Here is an 18,303-nt window from a genome sequence, read left to right as displayed (position 1 = left end):
AGATGCAAATGTTAACACAGCCTGCTAAAACTGTGAGATCCCATCAAAACATTACAGGATACGAAAAACAAGATACATGCTGTTTCAAAACCCCAATGATTTGAAATGTTCACATCTTCAGAGCACAGAGCAAAGACAATGGTTTCTCAAGTCCTAAGTGTATGGTGAGAACTATCAGCACATATCAGTTGTTCTTGCAGGGTGCACACATGTTTGCTGTTCAGATAATACAGGTAGATTCGGCTGAACATAATCTGCAGGTAAAAAAAGGTAAAAATCAATGGATGGATGGATGGATGCTCATATCTTTTTAGATAACTGGTATCAATCTCAGACAGGTTTGTTAAATAGTTTGCCAGGTCCTAGGTGAATGGAAAACATACTTAAAGAAGTTGTTCCACATTATTAAGCAAGTCACAGTTCTCATGCAATATAGGGAGGAAGAAAGATCTTTCTGAAGATGAAAAGCATGAAATGGTGCAATGTCTTGCAAAAGACATGAACACAACTAATATTTTGCTAAAAATGAATAGAGTTTGTCGACCTGTCAAAAGATTTGTAATTTAGAGCACAGAAGAACCCAGTCAGATAAAGGGCCCTATCTTACACCCGGCGCAATGCAGCGCCAAACGCGACACAAGTGTTTTTTGCTAGTTTCAGTCCGACGCAGTTATCATTTTCACGTCCTGCACCAAGTTGTTTAAATAGCAAATGCATTTGCGCCTATAGGCGGGTCCACAACGCATGTACACTCTGCTTATTGAACACACAGGGATACACGTACAGAAGCACACAAACATGCCAAATATTTAAAATAAAAGGATTACAATGTAAAAGATTATTTTTGTGTACATAAAGATATGGTGGAATCCGGCTTGTCCCGTAGATGGTCTGCTTGCGCACTTTTACCTCGCGCACGAGCAGTTCCGTTTGCGCTCTGTAGACGCTTCGGTCTTTCCACTATCAAATTCCGTCATGTAAATAGCGAATCTGCCATGGCGTGAGCACAACTGGCATTTTAAAGGAATGGGAGTTGAGACTCTGATCGTGTAAAAGCACGTAAATCCCAAAACACACCCATTACTCATTATGAGGATAGGGAAAACCCTTTTAGACCATGCGCCTGGCGCGACGACCATTTTTCCTATTGTTAAACTTGTTAAATAGCAAAAGTGGATTCGGACATGCCCTAAGTGAATTTGCGGCTTGTGCTTTAGACCATGCGCTTAGATTGTTAAAATAGGTCCCAAAGGCGTATTAAGGAAAGTTTCTGTCAAAGAAATAAATTGTATTAAAAGGCCAGCTGTGGAGAAAAAAAAAAAAAAAAAAAAAAAAACCCTGTAGAGCAGCAAACGGGTATTTGAAGATGCTGGTGTCTTTGGAGTCAAGTCTCCATGCAGGCTGGCAGTTATGCGTAAAGTTCTCTCTAACCTCTAACCAGATCTCACAAAGAAAAACATTTACAGAGCTTCTAAACACCATAAGACAGGCCTTAATGAAATGGAATCGGCTGGAAAGAAAGAAAGAAAGAAAGAAAGAAAGAAAGAAAGAAAGAAAGAAAGAAAGAAAGAAAGAAAGAAAGAAAGAAAGAAAGAAAGAAAGAAAGAAAGAAAGAAAGAAAGAAAGAAAGAAAGAAAGATGGGCCTTTTTCTCATTTCCTGCTGGAGAAACAAATCCTCTCTCACAGAGAAGTCAGACATTCATGGTGTAAATGATGCTTTCTAAAAAGGCTAGAAGGCGGTTCAATGAAGCCTATATTACTTCATAAATGTCAGCCAATTTCAATATATCCTCCGACCTTTCTAAATTCCATCCCTTATGCTTTGGTCTTCGAGCATTATTGTCTATGTTGCACTTCTTTCTTTTTTGTGAAGCCAAGCAGTCACGCTTTCCATCTCCAGAGATCAATACCATCAGGGTACAGAGGATGCAGTCAGCATACCCTGAATAATGTCAGTCCGCCTGACTGCACTGTTGGAGAATATAGCTGCTGTGGAAAAGAGAGCTTCCTCCAATTCCTCTAGCCCCAGCGTGGGCCATTTGGGTCATTTTGTTGTGTATTGCTCCGTGCTTGAGCTGACTGTCTAACGGCTGTTTTCTCATCTGGGTCTCTTATTCATGAGAGCTCCTCTGACTCACTTTCCTCTTTAAATGCATGTGGTGACATTAGAGCATTGCATCCCTTTGCTATGCCACCTTTATTATTAATCCCTCTGCTTTCTTTTGTTTGCCTTTCATTTGCACAGCAACTGTTAAGACAGCAGCTGCTCTGTGTGTGGAATACAGAATGTTTATTGCAGTCAAGAGGAAACATGTACAGGTATGTGTTCAACAGCACTGGCATGGCGTCAACTATGACAGAACAGGTGAGGCAGTATCTTGTAATTAAAGAGTACTTGAAAGAGTTTGTTCCAGTGTTATTTTAGTATCACTGACATATGATAATAGTGTGTGTATATATACTGTATATGTACACAGGGGTTGGACAATGAAACTGAAGCACTGGCCAATATGATGTTGGAGGTTTCACACCTATAATTGCCACAGGCTGATGGCCAATCTTCACTAATATACATTCCATTAGTCAAGTCAAGTCAAGTCACCTTCATTTATATAGCGCTTTTAACAATATAGATTGTTTCAATGCAACTTTACAGTGATAATAGGAAATTACAGTAACAGAGATGGTTTTGGCTCTAGAATAAAGTTAATGTCCAGCTAAAGTTAGTTTTGATTGATTTATTCACTTCTGTTGCAAAGATCATTAGTTATTAACTTAGGGGCCGCTAACACGACACCGATCTATCAGAAAACACTCAGCGTGCTCCGGCCCGCTCATCCGCACAAAACAGTGGCTGGTGGCTCGAGAACACAAACCCTGAAATAGATTCCAATGTGCAAGCCTTGAAAATGTAAAAAAAAAAAAAAAAAAGGTTATCTCTGCGCAAACCTCAAAAACGCAAACCCGCCAAAACACTGACGGCACGCACATGCGCATCACATGTTTAGTCTATAGGTATGCACATTTGAATATATATATATATGTGTGTGTGTGTGTGTGTGTGTGTGTGTGTGTGTGTGTGTGTGTGTGTGTGTGTGTGTGTGTGTGTGTGTGTGTGAGTGTGTGTGTGTGTGTGTGTGTGTGTGTGCGCAGGCGTGTAGTCCTTCTTTACAAACCAACCCTCAACAAACTACTTGTCTGCCCTTAAAAAATTATAATAAAGAATTATTTATCGCTTCCGCGTAGCCACGTGAACAGGAATTATCCCAACTATGTTTTAAAGTAAGAGCAGAGTGTGAAGGTTAAATAAGCAGAGCAATAGCACAGCTGTACGTAATATATTGCAATCCACACAACATAATGGGAGACCTTTCAGAGTTCAAAAGAGGACAAATTGTTGGTGTACTGGCTCATTTGTGACCAGGACAGCAAGTCTTTGTGGTGTATCGAGAGCTATGGTGGTGTATTGAGAGCTATGGAATCCAGGGTAATGTCAGCATGCCACCACGTAGGACGAACCACATCTAACAGCAACTGTTGACGCAAGAGGAAGCTGTCTGGAAGGGTCCAGGTACTAACTTGAATTGTATCCAAAAAACATAAAACCACAGCTGCCCAACTCACTGCAGAATTAAATGTGCACCTCGACTCTCCTGTTTCCACCAAAACTGTTCATCTGGAGCTCCACAGAGTCAATATTCATGGTTGGGCTGCAAAGGCAAAACTTTGGTCACTTGTTCCAATGCCAAATGTCAGTTTCATTGGTACCAACAGTGCAAATCTTGGACTGTGGACAATGTGAAACATGTGTTGTTCTCTGATGAGTCCACCTTCACTCTCTTTCCCACATCCGTGGGAGTTACGGTGTGGAGAAGCCCTAAAGAGGCTTAACACCAGGACTGTCGCTGCCCAGAGTGAAACACAGGGGTGGATAAGTGATGGTTTGGGCTGCAATATCATGGCATTCCCTACTGTGCTTGATGGGTGCGTCACTGCCAAGGACTACCGAACCATTCTGGAGGACCATGTGCACCTAATGGTTCAAACATTGTATCCTGAACCTGAAGGGGGTGCTGCGGATCAGCATTATAATGCACCAATACACACAGCAAGACTTGTGACAGAATGGTTTCATGAACATGAAAGTGAAGTTGAACATCTCCCATGGCCTGCACAGTCAACAGATCTAAATAGTTTTGAGCCACTTTGGGGTATTTTGGAGGAGCAAGTCAGAAAACGTTTCCCTCCACCAGCATCACAAGAGGAATGGCTCAGAATCCCTCTGGCCACTGTAAAGGACTTGCATCTGTCATTCCCAAGACAGACTGATGCTGTATTGGCCACAAAAGGAGGCCCTACACAATACTAATAAATTATTATTATATGTGGCGAGCAGGACGAGGCGGAGGGCCGTGAGAGAGCGACGCGAGTATCTCTCACAGAGGAGCGGAAGCATAAAAGCAGGAGCGACTACAGTGGAGATCGAGAGAGGCCAGGCCTGGATTTTATTTGATGTTTATGTTTTTTTTTTATGTGACAGCAGTCGTCCGTGAGGGGCTGCTGTCTGTTACTTTCGTTTTGTATTTGTTTTATTTTTGGTATTAAAATGTGTTGAATGTTCGCCAGTTTCTGCCTCCTTCTTTCCACAATAATGAACTTCTTTACATTATAATTATTAATATGTGGTCTAAAACCAAGTGTTTCGGTTTCATTGTCCAAAATTGGATTTTTAAGCATCACCTTTAGATGCTTTGCATCAGGTTTGACTTTATTCCAAAGACAAGGGTCTCAAAACGACCACATCATTAGTTTAAAAAAAAACTAAAAGAGGGCAAAAAAAGAAAAAAGAAGAAAAAACTTGCATTTACATGCATGAAGAAAATCAGGCTTTCAAGGGGCTTATTTGAGACAGGTTATAAAGCACCATTTTTTCTTCATAAAAGAGTCAATTTTGATTGTCAGGCTAATTTGCAAGACTTATGAACCCCTGGATACTTGCATTAGAGCCCATTAGGGTCTGGAGGGGAGGGGGAAATTAGGGTTCACTCCACTGGCTTACCATTTGCCTTGTGCAAATGAGCCGACTTAAAAACTCAGAGAGTCCAGGTGCTTGGTGTGACTAAGAGTCTAATAGGCTACCTTGAGTGCAAGGAGAACAGCAAAATGTCAATGCCCTTTTCTCTGGAGATTTTTTCCTTTTCTTTCACTGAACAGCACATTTAGAACTTTTAATCATCATAAGCTATAGAGGGAACTTAAAAAATAAATAAATAAATACATAAATAAAAAATGCTCATTTCAAATATGACTTACTTTCGAGATTCGGGCAAAGACACAGCCATCTTCTAACCGTATACATACTGGGAACTATATTCTCAGAAGGCGAAGCACTGCTACTTCTGCGGAGTGATTTACTCCATGTGTCTCATGTGACCTTGTTATTTGTACACACTGTGACAATACAAATCACAACATGTAAATAGGAAAATGTTGGCATTATTTTGTCACTTATTGGGAGCAATATGCTAGCTGGAGCCGTTTACCTCCAGTCTTTGTGCTAAGCTAGGCTAGCGGTGGGTGCGTCAGACAGAGTTACAGCACGCACGGAGATGAAAAGGGTATGTATGGACTTATCTAACTCTGGGGGATACAGTGAATAAGCTAAAGTCCCAAAAAGTCAGCGTGTTCATTTAAGTCTCCCCCCAACTAAAAGAACATTTCTGAAACATGCCATAATGAAGAATAAAACAAATCCTTTTATACATATATATAAAATGTTAAACTCTAAACCAAGGACAACACTGACCTTGGTGATAGTAAAGACCAATACTAAGCCTCCGAAAGATGGGCTGAGAAGAGGTGAGATGCTCCCTGGCATAGTTTGTAGCAGATCCTTGAGCCCATGCTTCACTAGATAACCATATCAAAGCCACACACTGTGAGGGGCAAGATAAATAGCAGGACTTTGAAACAAGAAAAAAAGAGGTATTTTTCTTATCCCTATAGAAGATCCGTGTTGGGTCTCCTTCAAATGTAAAAAAAAAAAAAAGATTATCATAAGATCAGCATTCAAGGTTAACATCTATTACGTTGGTAAGAGATATTCTACATCCACAGGGTATTCCAAGCATTTGTCACATATGCTGTGTAGATGATCGACACGAACAAGATGATGAAGAGGAAAGTCTCTTTAATTAATCCACAGTCATAAATCCAAAACGGAGAGAGAGCTACTCACACACACGTAACGTAGACAATACCAGACAATGAAGACAAACAGAACTGAACTTAAGTACACGTGATAACGAGGTAGATAATGAGTGCACAGCTGAACATAATGAGTGACCAAGACATCAAATGACTAACTCAGACAGAAGGTGGTGAAACACAAAAAGTCCTAACTAACAGAACCGTGACAGCATTTCACTAAAAAAAAAGATAACCCTGTAGCAATTAAAGAACATGTATTGTAAACATTTATTAAATTTATACCACATTGTTTCCATTGTTTCCATGTTGTGTTGTGGCCAGGTTTGATGAATTAGAAAATTCATCTTTTCATAATTCATGTCTTTCCCAGGATTTAATTTTCAGTTCAATGATTCATTTGTGTCTAATTGTTTGCCACGAATGTAGCTCTAAAGGTCCAAACCAGCTAACAAAATTTCTGGGTTACTTTATAGGGTCCAATTCTCACTATTAACTACGACTTTTGCCTAAATAAACTCCTAATTAGTGCTTATTTAATAGTAAGTAAGGTAGTTGTTAAGTTTAGGTTTTGGATTGGAATTGGTTAAGGTATGTAGAATGTGGTCATGCAGAATAAGGCAGTAATATGTACTAATAAACAGCCAATATCCTAGTAATAAGCATGCTAGTAAGCAACTAGTTAATAGTGAGAATTGGACACCAAACTAAAGTTTGACCTATTTCTGGTTTCTCAGATTTAGAGAGCATCCATCTATTACCATTTCAGTCGTATCTGACTCTTGGTGATTCTATGGCCATCTTTTGCCATATGCAAGAGACTGTCAATGAATTTTCTTGGCAATAATTTTTTACAAGGTAGGTTGCCAGTCTTTTCCAAAACCTCCCCATTACATGGATTAGGACTCATACACACAAGCATTCACAACTACTGACAATTTAGGGGCGGTTTCCCGAACAGAGATTAAGCCTAATCCTAGACTAAAATTGCTCTTTAAAACAGATTAACAGAAATCTGCTTTCTCGGTCAAGGCTTTAAATAGTCCTAGATTTAGTTTAGTCCAGAGTTTAATAAACTGATTTCCTGGAGGAAGACTAGAGTTACTCCAGGACTAAATCAAGGCTTAAATTAAACCTACCAGGAGGCAGGTTTAACTTCAGATTAACATTGTGTTTCAAAGTGGACATATATATATATACTACCGTTCAAAAGTTTGGGGTCAGTAAGATTTTTAATGTTTTTAAAAGAAGTATCTTCTGCTCACCAAGGCTGCATTTATTTTATAAAAAAAAAAAAAAAAAAAAAAAGTAATATTGTGAAATATTATTCCAATTTAAAACAGCTGTTTTCTATGTGAATATACAGTAAAGTGTAATTTATTCCTGTGATCAAAGCTGAATTTTCAGCATCATTACTCCAGTCTTCAGTGTCACATGATCCTTCAGAAATCATTCTAATATGATGATTTGATGCTCAAGAAACATTCATTATTATTATCAATGTTGAAAACAGTTGTGTACAAATTTGTTTCAAAATTCTTTGATGAATAGAAAGTTCAAAAGAACAGCATTTATCTGAAATCTAAAGCTTTTGTAACATTAAACACTACCGTTCAAAAGTTTGGGGTCAGTAAGAATTTTAATTTTATATAAATCAATACTTTTATTCATCAAGGATGAGTTAAACTGATCAAAAGTTACAGTAAAGACATTTATAATGTTAGAAAATATTCTATTTTAAATAAATGCTGTTCTTTTGAACTTTCTATTCATTTTTTTTAAATAATTTTGAAAATTTGTACACAACTGTTTTCAACATTGATAATAATAATGAATGTTTCTTGAGCATCAAACCATAATATTAGAATGATTTCTGAAGGATCATATGTGTGTGTGTGTGTGTGTGTGTGTGTGTGTGTGTATGTGTGGACATGTTTTTCTACACCGGTGGGGACTTAAACATGAATGCACACAGACTCATGGGGACTCGTGTCACCGTGGGGACCTAAACTGAGGTCCCCATGGGTACAAAAGCTTATAAATCATACAGAATTAGTTTTTTTGAAAATGTAAAAATGCAGAATGTCTCCTGTGATGGGTAGGTTTAGGGGCAGGGGCAGTGTAAGGGGATAGAATATACAGTTTGTACAGTATAAAAACCATTACGTCTATGGAGAGTCCTCACAAAGATAGTGCACCAGACATGTGTGTGTGTGTGTGTGTGTGTGTGTGTGTGTGTGTGTGTGTTTGTGTGTGTATAATAATATTTTATATATATATATATATATATATATATATTACAAACAGACTTCCAGCATTTCTTCTCTTTTATTCCATAGCTGGTGTGCGCAGTTTATTTAGCTTGCTTAACCCCCTGAGGTCGGCTATCGCGCCGGCGCGATAGGCTCGTTTTTTTCCGTATGAGTGCAAAATAAAAATAAAATAAAAATATTACTTTTTATCTTATATGCTTGTGTTGTACATCAATCGATCCTGTTTAGTGTGTATTATTTTTGTGTATGCTCATAATAAAAACAAAGTGTTGTGCTTTTCGCCAAATAAAGAAAAATAAACATGATGCGAGTTCTGCCTACTCTCCGTCAGTGAAGTCAATTCTGAAACGCGTCCGAAAATGAACTGTAACTCAGCGAATACTCAGTCAAACAGGCATACAGTCACACAGGCATGAAGCTTGAATTCTCTACTTTTAAATGAAGTAATTTTTATAAAAAACAAATATTCACAGTTTATGTAATATGTATGCAAAGAGAGAGATGTCAGTCGTTCTCATCTCAGCTAATTAAGTTTTAATGTGCTCCGCCCACGGAGAGTGCGCGCTATTCAAACGCAAATGTGAGGCGATCCAAACAAACCTGTGAAACGCCCACATCAGCTGGATAACACGCGCGAGTTCACTTTCAGACTTATGTACTTTACGATGCTGTGAGGAATAATACTATCTTGATAATAATCCTGCAAAAAATTTACCTCAGAAGTTCTGGAAGTATCATTTCGAGGAGCAAACGGATCCCGCTGAGGAATTAGGTCAGTTATGTTTGCTTTGTTCTAATCGGAATGAATGAACGCACAGATGCCTGCTGTTGTGGAGCTACTACAGCTGGCAAAAATACTGTTTAAATATGAATCGAGTTTCTGTGTATGAATGAATGAACGAACGAACGCACAGATGCGCGCTGTTGTGGAGCTACTACAGCTGGCAAAAATACTGTTTAAATATGAATCGAGTTTCTGTGTATGAATGAATGAACGAACGAACGCACAGATGCCTGCTGTTGTGGAGCTACTACAGCTGGCAAAAATACTGTTTAAATATGAATCGCGTTTCTGTGTATGAATGAATGAACGAACGAACGCACAGATGCGCGCTGTTGTGGAGCTACTACAGCTGGCAAAAATACTGTTTTAATATGAATCGCGTTTCTATGAATGAATGAACGCACAGATGCGCGCTGTTGTGGAGCTACTACAGCTGGCAAAAATACTGTTTAAATATGAATCGCGTTTCTATGAATGAATGAACGCACAGATGCGCGCTGTTGTGGAGCTACTACAGCTGGCAAAAATACTGTTTAAATATGAATCGCGAATACAAAGAAAGATTACACTGGAAATATTGTTACAATTTTAAATGTTGTTGTAATTGTATAACCTTAATATATATATATATATATATATATATATATATATATATATATATATATAAGGATAGATGTAAACAAAATCTTAAAAGGTCATTATAAGCCTTCTCTTTAAATAATTTTATTATGCTTTATTAGTGACACATTTGGGAAGAGAATATATTCCAAATCTGAAAATACAGTATGAGAACAATTAACTGCACAATTACTAGAAATGTTTACCTTGGATATTGTACAATTTGCAAGCAAAATTTGTGGAAAAAACAACAAACCAGTTATATATTGTCCTTGCATTCTTGTGGCTCAGTCACACACCTGAATGAAAGGCTCATTACGTATGCAGCCTCATTATGCGGGCCCCATTGACTCCACAGGTGTGAATCACGCCCACCCGCATATGGCCTTTCCAAACAAAAAGTGTTTTACAAGATTTAAATCAATGTATTGTGTTATGTGAATGATTAGGCAGGATGATTTTCACATAATTTTGAAGAAAAAATTCTAGGCAACGTCATCCATTAGTCAAAAGTCTTATTTACATATATTTAGAATGTGTTTTATGGCCTTATTTCAGAAACTTTAGTTTTTTGTTTTTGAAAAAAACATGCATAAACATTATTCTATCAAAAATACAAACATGTACATGCAAGTTGTTCACATATTATGGTAGCCCTGTTTGTGCTAAATAGAGTGAATTTACACCTTTGCCATTAATATGTTTATAAGCAACTGAAAAAAGCACAAATGTCAGGGCATGTCAGAACATCTCAAGGACCCCAAAAACCCCTCAGACCCCAGAGGGTTAAAATAATTTTCTCTTGTTTAGTAAAATTCTTTTTCTGATTCCATTGTTTCCTTGGATTTTCTTCTCAGTTCCATGCAATTTTAAGCTTTTCTTGGTTCATTCCATGTTTTATAGGCAACCTCTATCATGCTAATTCAGATTAGCACAGTTGGTTTTAAATTAATCTGGTTTATTTTAGTTCAGGACTCTATAGTCCAGGTGTAACTAATCCATACTTAATCTGTGTTACAGATTTTTTAAGACACGATTAACTATTCTAGATTAAGGCCTACTCCTGGCTTAAACCCTTTATTAAAACCCTGTCCGGGAACAACAGACACATGCAGTGACATGCAAACAATAAATTATGCTGTCATATAATTGTTACAAAAGATACCGCCTGCAGAAAAGAAGAACAGACGAGTAATTAAAACTACTTCTGTCAAATTAAATGTTAACATGATATTTAAGTGCACCATTAAGACCTCTTTTTTGTTCTTACAGTCTAAAGTACAACCAGGCAAAAACAATTTTGCCAGAACTCAGCAACAAAAAAAGCATAAATATGTAAAATGGTTTGGGGCGAATTCAATAAACTGCTAGACACACACACACACACACACACACACACACACACACACACACACACACACACACACACACACACACACACACACACACACACTATCTACAGTGACATTCGCCCAGGAGTAACCTGAGGCTAAGCCCATTCCTCAAAAGCACAAAGGATTGCCCTTTGTGTGATTTGAACCAACAACACTGAAGTTTCCAGATCTTTCACCATTTGGTCTGCAAGGTGCACTTACAATGTCATACATTAGTTTGATGCAGTTTTAAATCAACATGAGTTACTGTTCGCAATTATTCTTTACCTTACTATGATGTATTTTGAGTGAAATGAACTATTGTAGGCCGGCACTTGATTGAATGGTGAAAAGTGGGCATTAAGGTGTGACTAAATCGAGTAATTTCAAAAGGAAACCACACAATTTAGCTTGAAAGCAAAATATTTTCCCACTCAAATTTTGAAATGGGATAAAGTTTGTCACACAGATTCACCGTGTTGACCAACACAAGGCAGCTTGGTTCGAATGTGACTTCTGCATAACAACAATATATTGCTGTGACTTCCCACATCACAACAATAGATAATAGATATTTTTAACCGACACAATTTTGTAAAAAAAAATCTATTTTATATACCAGATTGGAGCCAAAATGAATGCTAAAACTGTGCCTGGCTTTTGGTTAACGTTATCTAATAGCCCACGTTCTAATTAAATGACTTAAGTAAAAAGGCAAATTTGCTTCAAAGAAAGATCAAGTGATTACATTTCCATAAAAAAAAATACAAAAAGAAACTTATTTGCTTCGAAATAACATTTTAAACTGCACGGTTGAATCATTCAGAATTCATGGTGACATAATTCTACCAATGATTGCATTGCATTGACCATATAGAGAGTGAGAGAGTGAAGAGGAAGAGAATAAATGAGAAACAGAGAAAGAAAGATGAAATGGCCTCACAGAATGGAAGGTATGCTCATATAAATACAATAGATTGTACTCAAGGTCAACATCTCCATGAATGGAAAAACCACCGCAGACATCAAAAGCTACTGTATGCCAATGAGACAGTTCTGTTTAGGTGTTTGTACACCAGCTATCTCATTTTCACCATTCCCAGTGCATTCTCATTCTTATTCCACTTGAGCACTCCCATCAATATTACATCTCAAGCACTGCCCATTACACACCACTCTCTAGCAGAGGCCTAATGTTCCTCTTCAACATGGAAATGATCTCTAATTGAGATGGAGACTCACCTGGACCCCCACAATATTTCAAAGTTCCTCTAACAGGCGGTGGGTGTAGGAATACGTTAGATCGGCATAAAAACATAATCTGCTTTTCATTGTCAGTTAAAGACCATGAGTGTTGCTACACTATCGCAAGCTCCCTCTGTCGGCTTTGATGGCCGCTGGCTGTAATATGGATGAAAATCCTATCAAGAGCTTGTTAAACTACCTACCTTTACTCCAAACAAATCGAAAGCCTGATAGCAACGCAGTCACATTGGTATTGATCTTGAGCGACACGTCCATATGATGCAGATCTAAAATTAGCCATCATGTGGGAGAGCAAATTTCAAAATGGAAAAGTACAGACTAGATATTCCTTTTAGTATAGTGAGCTTTAGGCATTGCAGTTTACACACAGAATTAAAGGAATAGTTTGCCAAAAATGAAAGAAATGTCACTATTTAATTAACCTCATGTCAGTCCAACCCTGTACATGAAAAATAAAAATAAAATGTTTTAAAGAATCTTAATTTAGCTCTGACATCTATGTAGCTAAGAAGGTAATCAAGTTAAGTTGGAGCTAATCAAGCAATAAAAAGAAAAAAAAACCTTCATAAAGCGATATTGTTATGATCTCTGCCTGTGTTCCCCTTGTCTTGTGTGTACTTTTATGTTGCTTCCTGTTCTTCGCCATGTTTTGTAGTTCTTTTTATTTATACGACAGTGTTATAATAATATAATATAATATAATATAATATAATATAATATAATATAATATAATATAATATAATATAATATAATATAATATAATAATATTTGTTATGAATGTGAAAATTAACTATGCATGCTTAAAGGGTTAGTTCACCCAAAAATTTAATTTATGTCAGTAATTACTCACCCTCATGTTGTTCCAACCCCGTAAGAACCTTCTCAATTCTAGTGCATGAAAAATGAATAGTCGAAATAAAGTCGTTATTTTTAGGGGGGTTTTGCGCACTAAAAGTATTCTCGTCGCTTGATAAACTTAAGGTTGAGCCACTGTAGTCACTTGGACTATTTTAACGATGTCTTTACTGACTTTTCTGGGCCGGCAGAATTAAATTACATAGAAGCCTATGAAGGAGTGAGACAGCTCTCAGATTTCATCAAAAATATCTTAATTTGTGTTCCGAAGATGAACGAAAGTCTTACGGGGTTGGAACAAGATGAGGGTGAGTAATTACTGACAGAATTTAAATTTTTGGGTGAACTAAGTTTTTTTTTTTGTAGTGAAATGGTTATTTAGAAACAAAACTGTCATTAAAATTCCGGTCACATTTATTTTACTGTGACATTGTTACAGTGCAATTACACTCATTTTAATTAACATGTACTTACTACAGAATTAGGGTTAACCATAGTAAATACATATATCATGTGTTACCAAAATTCTGCATATCAATTATCAAAGATAAAAAATAATCGGCATCGTGCCATCCATTAAAAGACAATGTTGTTGAATGACAGGCTGATCTGATGAGACAGTCATGAAATCAGAGACTATCCACTTGACTAAATCTGATCAGAAGTGGTCACCAGCGATGCATCTGCCACATGATATGTCCATACCAAGTATAAACAGTAATCCCTCTCGTCTGATCACTTCTGATAGGATCATCTGAGCTGGATGTTAATCTCAGGTGGAAGCAGGGTCATAGAGATTGATATAGTTGCCGCTTTCCTCCAAATGTACTTTCCTCCATCATCATCTCTCCCACTTCCCCGTTCACCCACATCACCCGTATACTGTAATCTCAATGTTCCGCTATGTTAGGAGCAGCTCTGCTTAGTAAGGGCTCGGATGGAGGACGATAAGCACATGCTACCAGATGTTGTGCTGGAAAAAAGTGCACTAAAGGGACCATAAGGGGGTTCTGGGCTGCCTGAGAGGCAGAGCACTCCTTCCCGCAAATGTCCATAACGAGTGCTCCCGTACTTCCGAAGATCCCTCGCCATATGGCCTTTACTGAGGCAAAGCTGTCTGCAGAGCCCTGTAGATCTAATACGGCCATGGACCACAAGCTTGGCGCGTCCTACAACCAAAAACTCCTCCCTAAGCCATATGAGCATAACCATGGCGAGTTTGTTCAGATGTAATGTGGAGCCGACTACAGCTGGCAGGTAATAAATAAATAAATAAATAAACGTGGACCAGAAACCTCAGGCTACTGAAAGCTAGAGACTGCTAGTCCTGGTTCTGTGTCTATCATTTTCTCTCTCTATGTCTCAGTCTGTCTGATCCACTCTGAAGATGAGGCAGCAGTGTGTAGCTCGGTCTCACTGGTTTGGGCTATTTTTACAGCACACAGTGAAGGAGAAAAGTGACGACAAGGTCACCTCTTGCTTTAGGTAGATGAAACTTTGCTATAATGAGATGTGGGCACTGCCAGTGGGGCACATCTCATCTCAGACTATTAAAAGATTTTCGTGCAATCTTTGAACTACACCTGAGCCAGCATCTATGGAAAAATCACAGAAGCCTGTGGAAAAAGGGGGGGGGGGGGGGGGGGGGGCACTGAATGACAGGCAGTATCCCTCTCCTGGACATTCCCAAATCAAAACCTGACAAAAAAACGCTTCAGGCTGTATTGTGAGTTTGGCTGAGTCTCCACAGAAATGTTGTGCTGCAAAACAACCGTATGTTGATTCTGGAAACAATCCGGACTGAGAGTGGAAAAGCCCAAATATAATCAGGAGTAATAATAAAGGGTAGTCGATGAATAACATGAGTTTGTTTTATTCAACATCAAGACTTGTAGTTCGCCTTGTTTTTAGTGTGACCAGTTGATTTTTATATTTGATCATTTATTTTTATAAGAAAAAGCTAATTCAAACACCTTCGTATATAAATACTGTATACACTACCGTTCAAAAGTTTGGGGTCAGTCAGATTTTTAAGTCTCTTATTCCTCTATGTCTCTCATCTCTTCTACTCACCAAGGCTGCATTTATTTGATAAAATATGAAAAAAATTAATGAAAAAAATACAATAAAATAGTAATATTGTAAAATATTATTACAATTTAAAATAGATTTTTTTATTATAAATAGATTTTTTATTATATTTTAAAATATATTTACTACTGTATAATAGCAAAACTGAATTTTCAGCAGCCAGACTTCAGTGTCACATGATCCTTTAGAAATCATTATAATATGCTGATTTGCTGCTCAAGAAACATTTCTTATTATGAGCAATGTTGAAAACAGTTGTGCTGCTTAATATTTTTGTGGAAATTGATAAATTTTTTCAGAATTTTTTTAATAGAAATGTAAATGTCTTGACTGTCACTATTGCTAAATTGAATGTGTCCCTTCTGAACAAAAGTATTAATTTCTTCAAAAATAATCTTACGGACCACAAACTTTTGAAAAAAATGTTTGAACAAAGTTTTTTTTTTTTTTTTTTAAATCATATGTTAACACTGAGATGTTCCATATACAACAGTTTTTGTTACAATTCTAATTCTTGAATCTGATTGGTTGAGAGCCTTTTCCAGCCATTCCCCTGGACATGACAGATCTGTGTCATGTGCTTCAGGTCTTAAAGTGACATCAGCCTAATAAACCTGCTGCAGTCTGTGTCATTAATGTTAATCAAATAAATCACTAACTGCTCTTAACTGACTAACATTTGTAGCTTAATAAAATATAATCTATATTCAATTTATAAATGATGCAGTGAAGACTTAAGTGTTTAATAATTTTATCTCATTTCTGGACATTTCCTGTTAGATCAAATATTTAAAATATATTGTGTTTATGTTGTTTCTACATTAATATGGAGATTATATGTGAAAATTTTACAATATAAAATATATTTAAAAACTTTCATTTTAGGTGTGATTAATCGCGATTAATTACAGAAAAATGTCTGATTAATAGTATATATATAAAGTATTTTGACTAGATGAAAATAGTAAAGTTAGTTCATATACTGAAAGGATGAAGGTTCTATATCGAACACTGCAGCTCACCTCTATTATCTCTTTATCTGATATTGACAAACCTGGCTTAAGGTGTGTTTGTAAGGACATCTTTCAACATGGCTCAAAGTTTTTAAAACTTCATGTTTTCAATCAATTTTATGTGCAGGAAAATAAGGTCAGTTGGTCGAACCGTAATTATAACCGGCTAACACTTCATAGCAAAATCAATTTGAGCAAAACAAAACCTGGCAGCAGAGTTTTCAAAAAAATAAAAAATTCAATTTCTATTTTTTTCCACCCAATTGCAAGATTGTGTTCTTGGATGAACTGACCCTAACATGCAAATAAAGTCATGGCTAAATACCAGACAGAACACAACTTCTGTCGGAAAGAAAATTCTCTGTAAAAATTCCCGGTTGTGGTTAAAATGAAGACAAAACAGATTGAAAGTGCTCAATGATATTCACATGGCAATCATGAAATCCCTCCTGATATAAATGGCCTTGATTTAAAATTAAATGGCATATAATTTAATATTTTAATAACAATCAAATTACATAGATGAAGGGTTCTTCCATGTAAATTCAAGGACCAAAAAATAATAATTTTAGGAACCACGGTCTAATTTATTCAGGTTCATTTAGTAATATAAAATAAATCCTTTAATTTAGCTAGTTAATTTATCTTAAATTAGTATATTTAGTGAGTTTTCCCCCCTTTTTTCAGAATCACTCTGCTCCAGTCCGGTTTGTATTTACCAGGTCAGTGTCACTTGCATGAAAGGAACAATAGCTTTCAACAAATATTTGTCTTGAAACTTTAGCATACTTCTGTGCACACAGATCAAAAGTTTCAATAGCTGCAAATTAAAACTTACCACAGAAAATCTTCTCTGATTTTATTACAGGGGGATTATGTGGTTTAAAATGGATAACGTTCATCCATGATGGCATTTGTGTTAAAGCCTCAACTAATGAGAAAACTCTGACCTAAAGACTGCTGTATCCAACATGCACTTAAGAATTGCACATACTATACACTCTATTTGCTTTAATACACTCTATTTGCTTTAAACCTGTATTTGTTATATTGGATGAAAGTGAAAAGACAACATAAAACAAGTCAAATTAATTCAAATTGAAATCCAGTCATTTTAATAGGAATCCATGCTATCGGGAACTTCGCATGAGGGCGAAAGATTTCCCTTCACACATTTCACAACGGGTCAAGTTGGGAAAAAAACAGAAAAGCTGTTTGGTTTAAAAGTGACTTCTGTGTGACCCGTGCTTTATACATCTCTACACTACTGAAAATAGACAACAGACATTGTTTTTGCTTGCAAAATTTGGTCGAAATGTAGCTAATGTGATGTACCTGTAGTATAGCTGCCATATTATTTACCATTACGATTTCTTTCATTAATATTTTAATTACAGTAACAGTCTTACCTTGTCTGACATACTCTTCTGTTTGCTGGTGCACCAACTCCGCAACACATCCTCCATAGCGCAAGCGTCCATCCTGCTGGTAGGCCTTCACCCTCTTGCTGGAACTGTATGATTTCTGTGACACTACATGGCAGTTCTCATTGTCCAGAGAGCATGTAGCGTAGTGCATATCCTTTCGGCACGGACCCCGTGTCAGAGAGCGCTGCTGTCCGTCCTTCAAATCCATCACTGCAGAAGCTGACGGACAATTATGTCAATTACCTGCAGAAGAAGACACAGAGGAAATGTGTGTTGTGGGTTTAGATTTATTTTAGGGGGAAAAAAACAAACAAAAAAACAACAACTACAACAAATCATCACAATTGGCTTTGCAATGTGCACTTATGCTGCCTTCACTTGCTATCGGAAATTTC

General features: G+C 37.1%; 1 protein-coding gene across 2 annotated transcripts in view; it reads right to left on the bottom strand.

The window, feature by feature from the left end:
* The window catches only part of tenm2b (teneurin transmembrane protein 2b), a 253,318-nt gene that overhangs the window by 188,480 nt on the left and 46,535 nt on the right, over positions 1-18,303 (bottom strand). For both annotated transcript variants that reach the window (XM_079898743.1, XM_079898744.1), the window contains exon 2: positions 17,891-18,151. In XM_079898743.1, coding sequence (XP_079754869.1) covers positions 17,891-18,116 — 226 coding nt within the window. In that variant the 5' untranslated portion in view covers positions 18,117-18,151. The remainder of the gene's footprint in view (positions 1-17,890; positions 18,152-18,303) is intronic.

Source organism: Squalius cephalus (genome assembly GCF_949319135.1).
Source record: "Squalius cephalus genome assembly, chromosome: 17".
NCBI lineage: Eukaryota > Metazoa > Chordata > Actinopteri > Cypriniformes > Leuciscidae > Squalius > Squalius cephalus.
This window is presented reverse-complemented; position numbering and strand designations above follow the sequence as displayed.